Source organism: Sinocyclocheilus rhinocerous, unplaced genomic scaffold, assembly GCF_001515625.1.
Source record: "Sinocyclocheilus rhinocerous isolate Xijiao unplaced genomic scaffold, SAMN03320098_v1.1 scaffold2160, whole genome shotgun sequence".
Classification (NCBI taxonomy): Eukaryota; Metazoa; Chordata; class Actinopteri; order Cypriniformes; family Cyprinidae; genus Sinocyclocheilus; species Sinocyclocheilus rhinocerous.
Window position 1 is genome coordinate 258,921 of NW_015646171.1, and position 4,868 is coordinate 263,788.

The 4,868-nt window shown below is 30.5% G+C and overlaps 1 protein-coding gene across 2 annotated transcripts in view; it reads right to left on the reverse strand.

Moving 5' to 3' along the window:
* The window catches only part of slc38a4 (solute carrier family 38 member 4), a 29,257-nt gene that overhangs the window by 10,581 nt on the left and 13,808 nt on the right, over positions 1 to 4,868 (reverse strand). For both annotated transcript variants that reach the window (XM_016511010.1, XM_016511012.1), the window contains exons 5-9: positions 3,808 to 3,881; positions 3,637 to 3,729; positions 3,470 to 3,551; positions 1,383 to 1,465; positions 1,243 to 1,301 (exon numbers count right to left, since the gene is read on the reverse strand). In XM_016511010.1, coding sequence (XP_016366496.1) covers positions 1,243 to 1,301; positions 1,383 to 1,465; positions 3,470 to 3,551; positions 3,637 to 3,729; positions 3,808 to 3,881 — 391 coding nt within the window. The remainder of the gene's footprint in view (positions 1 to 1,242; positions 1,302 to 1,382; positions 1,466 to 3,469; positions 3,552 to 3,636; positions 3,730 to 3,807; positions 3,882 to 4,868) is intronic.

Consider the following 4,868-nt stretch of genomic DNA (forward strand, 5'->3'; position numbering starts at 1 on the left):
ATATCTTAACAAACCATACATCAATGGAAAGATTATTCATTCAGCTTTCAGATGAAATAAAAACAGTAATTAAAGTAATAAAATATTTTTAAACCTTTGTTCAAATTGTTAGATTTGTCTTCGGAAATGCAAATAAAACACAAAAAGTGCCATAACAGTAGTCCATACAACTTTCTACATCTCCTGAAGCATAATAATGGATTTATGATGTTGGATATTTCTAGAAAACATGAAAAATCTGCTTAAATTGCGACTAGTTTTGTGGTCCAGAGGATGAAAGTGAATCAGAGTTATTATGAAGGTTATTTACTGAAACTAAAACCATAAAAAAATGTTACTTGAAGTGAAATAAAAAATATGATAAATTAAAACATAAAATATAAAAAAAGCATTTTTTAAAAGAAAATTAGTTTAGCTTGATGTGCTAAATTACTAAAACTAGAATAACAATTAATAAAAACTATATAGACTTATTTTAGAAAAAAACGATTGAAAATTATTATTAATTGATTATTAAAATGTTAACTAAAATCAGTTATTAAAGGCTCTGAACAGGGTTATTATAGTTAACTAAAACTAAAAGCATAACATTTTCGTTACATAAAATAAATGTCAAATAAAATACAATTTTTAAAAAAAATTAATTTAGTTAAACTATGCATTAAAATAACTAATACTATAATAAAAAGTAATAAAAACTACAGACGTTTTTTTTTTAAAAACTACTAAAAATGACAAACTAAAATGTTAACTAAAATTAAAATAAAAACGAATTCAAAATAACACTAGCTTCTCTAATCTTTTTGTATTCTACTTGTTTTCTTTTTATTTATTATACAATTAACACAAGCAAAAAGGGCCTCTAACACTAGCTTGCTCTATTCTTTTTCTATTCTATCAGTTTTCTTTTTATTTATTATATAATTTAAAAAAAACCTTGCAACGTGTCCTGCATTAAGCTAACTGAGACTTATAGCACTTGCATATCACTGATTTTGATTGCTTCTATTGACCTAATTTGTAAGTCGCTTTGGATAAATGTCTAAATGTAAATGTAAAATATTAATAAAAACTATAATGGTATCTCAATGATACTAGCTGAACACTGGTTTGGAACAGCATGAGGGTGAGTAAATGATTTTCATTTTTACTGAACTATTCTTACTGACACATGAATGTTGTAACGTCATATAAAACACACTGGCATGTGAGCTGACAGGAGAACAGCGTCAGTAAACGTACCACTCCCAGGAAGAACACCATGCATGAGAGAGAGAAGCCGCTGGTGTACCCCAGATACCCTGATGTGAGAGATGAGAACGAGAGTTACACACACACACTTCACAAACTCAACCTCCCTGACACTTAGAGCAAAGTCTTACCCAGGTTTTTCAGCAGAGACAGCGGGAGAATGATGCCGATGGACACCAACACCACCGCGTAATTCCCGTTCAGATACCATTCACTGCACAGAGAACAAGAACGGGGCTTTTCATCATGCTCCCATACAATCCCACAATACCTCGAAACATGCTGCGGTGTGATTACGACTGAATTAGAATATACAATACAGACGGTTTCAAAGTAGCTGCACAGAAATAAAACTATTTCAGCAGACAGCTCTACAGTAGGCTTGCTGCGATAGACGGTGTTTTCGGTTATACATTGGTTAAGCACTGTCGTTTTGATTTTTTTATAGTAACAAAAATCATTTAGCCTAGTTCAGTGAGGACAGATACTTTTAAAAACTAAACGCTCAATGCAGCGTGCCGAACTGTGCGCGAACGACAGTGCACCACGCAGCAGGAGACAGTTGCATCAAACAATGGTATAAACATCATTCAATGTAAATTGTGATAATCGGAATTAATCATCGCAATTACAATTTCAAGGGAATAATCGACAATTATGATTTTTGTCATAATCGTGCAGCCCTACATAAGCTATTAAGTCGTTTTCTTGGAAATGCATCAAAATTAAGTGTTTTGTTTTTTATTTAACTCTTTCCCCGCCATTGACGAGTTATCTCGTCTTTTAGAAGACAACGCTTCCCCGCCAAAGACGAGTTTTTACAGCTTTCCGTGTTTTTACTGTTATACACTCGGGGGGCGCTATTACGCATCTTCTGAACGAGTACAAAACCTCCCGAACAAAAACACGGAAGCGATTTACTGGATTTATGCTTTGATAATCGTACTGAATATTATCCAGATGTAGTTTTTGATAAAAATGTGATTTTCTCACCTTTTTGCTCAAAGTTATGCATTTTTAATGAAATCTACCTATATTCAAGTGTTGATAAAAAAAGAATGTTTAAAAACATTTTTTTGTTTAAAAGTAGAGGCTCTGATCTTTATTTTGGTGTATTGCATATTCAAATATTCATACAGCAAAATATACTGGAGGCCATCAGATTTTAGTGAAAATCATCAAAATCGCTGGCGGTGGCTGGCAACTTTTTTCAAAAATGCTGGAAAATGCATTTCTTTTCAGAAATGAAAGAGTTAAAAAAGAGAAAATATCTGCCAATGGGGTCAGAAAAATATCTTTACTTTTCCTTTGAGGCTTATTTTTCTGACCCCATTGGCAGATATCTGTTCTTAGCATAAGCTTGCTTAATTTTGATACATTTTTCAAAAAACAAGACAATTTCTTAAACGTATTATTTGTAGTATTTATTTTAAATATATTCTAAAACATAATAATACATTTTAAAATTACACTTAATTTTTAATCCATTTAAAATAGATAGAAAATTTACAAATTTCACTAACAAGAAAAATAATCTTGTTTTCCCTTTGAATAAGGTTTATTTTTCTGAGCCCACTGGCAGATATTTGTTCTTGTTTTAAGCAAAAATATTACATTTTTAAGAAAACAAGTCGTAATATATTTATTAATTATTTAAATATATTCTAAAGAATAATAATAATACTACATTTAAAAATAAAAAATATTTTAATCTATTTAAAGTAAATATAAAATGTACATATTAATTTCATTAACATAAAAAATCTTATTCTTAAAAACTAATCTGAATCTTTAAAAATAACACATAATTTTGATACACTTTTCAGAAATCAAGACTAAATGCATCTTGATTTAAGGATGTTTAGATATTTGTAATGGTAAAAAAAGACCAAAATACTGAGGAAGAACATCATTTTGCAATGTAAACTCACAAATGCATGAACATTTAATTGAAAATTGCAAATCATGTATCCCAGTTGGAACATCTACAACAAAAAACACATTTTACTTTTTGTTAAATAATATACAAATAATGAAAAAACATTATATCTTAATTGTCGATTTTGTACACGTTTGATTGATGCATCGATCCATATTTCTCTCCACAAACTCACTTCACAAACTCACACTGCAGCAAATTTGCATCATAAATCAGTTATTATGCTTTCATCTACTGCTATACAGACACAAATACCCGTTAAACATCACTGGGACTTACCCAGAATTCTCCTCCAGCCCGTGAAAAGCTCGAATCACCTCCGGCAGCTCGTATTTGACTATGAACAGGTAGCTGGACATGGCTGAAGATGAACCAAACACATGAATGTTACATCACTCACGCTAAAAACTAAAGATTCAAGCTATTTTTCAAGATAACACCTTTACCTCCTATGTTCTGCAGAGTTATCGATCCAAAAGCTGCCATTTTTCCCGGCCATCCAAACGCTCTTTCTCCGAGCTTCTCGTAGATCAGCGAGCCTGGAGCCAGAGGACATTATAGCATCGACTGCAGGTTTCGTATATTAATGTGTGTTTGTCATCTCTCCATAAACTCACCTCCTTCTTTGGCCGTCACTAGTAACAGATGAACGGAGTAAAGCGACAGGATAGCGACTCCAAGCAGGAGAATACTGGAAAAACAAAGAAAAGTCAGAAATCCATTGACTAAAATATAAAACATCATGTGTTCAAATACATAGTCGTTTTTTAAACATTAGGACGAAACAGTCTTAAAGTAATGTTTATGGAACGTTCTTATAACTTTAATTAATATTTGATATACGTTCTCATAACGTTGAGAGGAAACGTTCCGGGATCAACATTCTCGGAACATTCTTATGATGTTATTTGATGAACATTCTAAGAAATGTTTTTGTAACCCTTAAATAACGTTCTAATAACGACAAGAAAACTGGACATTATAACATTTTAAAATATTAAAAATAAACATTAAAGGTCCCATATTGTCAAAACTGAAATTTCCTGGCTTTTTTCATGATAACTGAGGTCTAGGTGCTATTTAACTACCATATAAGTTTCAAAACAGTCAGTCACAGTAAAAAGAAGAAGTAGAATGTTGTAAGAAACGTTTTTGTAACCTTTAAATAACTTTACAATCGCAAGAAAACTGGACATTATAACGTTCGTAGAATATTAAATATAAATGTTTAAATAATGTTATATTTTGTGTAAAAATAAAGTTAGTAGAACGTTGGAAGAAACAAAAAAAATTAAATAACATTCTAATCACAACAAGAAAACGGGACTTTTTCACATTTTAAACGTTTTTGTAACCTTTAAATAACATTTAATTAGGACAAGAAAACTTGACTTTTTAAACGTTCTTAGAAACTTGTTAAATATTTGTTATTTATCATACGTTCTCATATTTATTTTATTATTTTTTTAAACAGTTTTGTACAGTCATAATTTTGTTTTCATAAAATACGGTTTTGATGTGCTTGATATTTGCAGTGGTAACTATTTTCTATTTAGGTGATTTGTATTAAATCAGTTAGAGTTGGTTTGAACCGCAAAGATCCTAATTATTAATTTTAATAGTAGTATACAGAACACACAACAACTAAAAAAAAAAAAAAAAAAAAATACCCAACCAT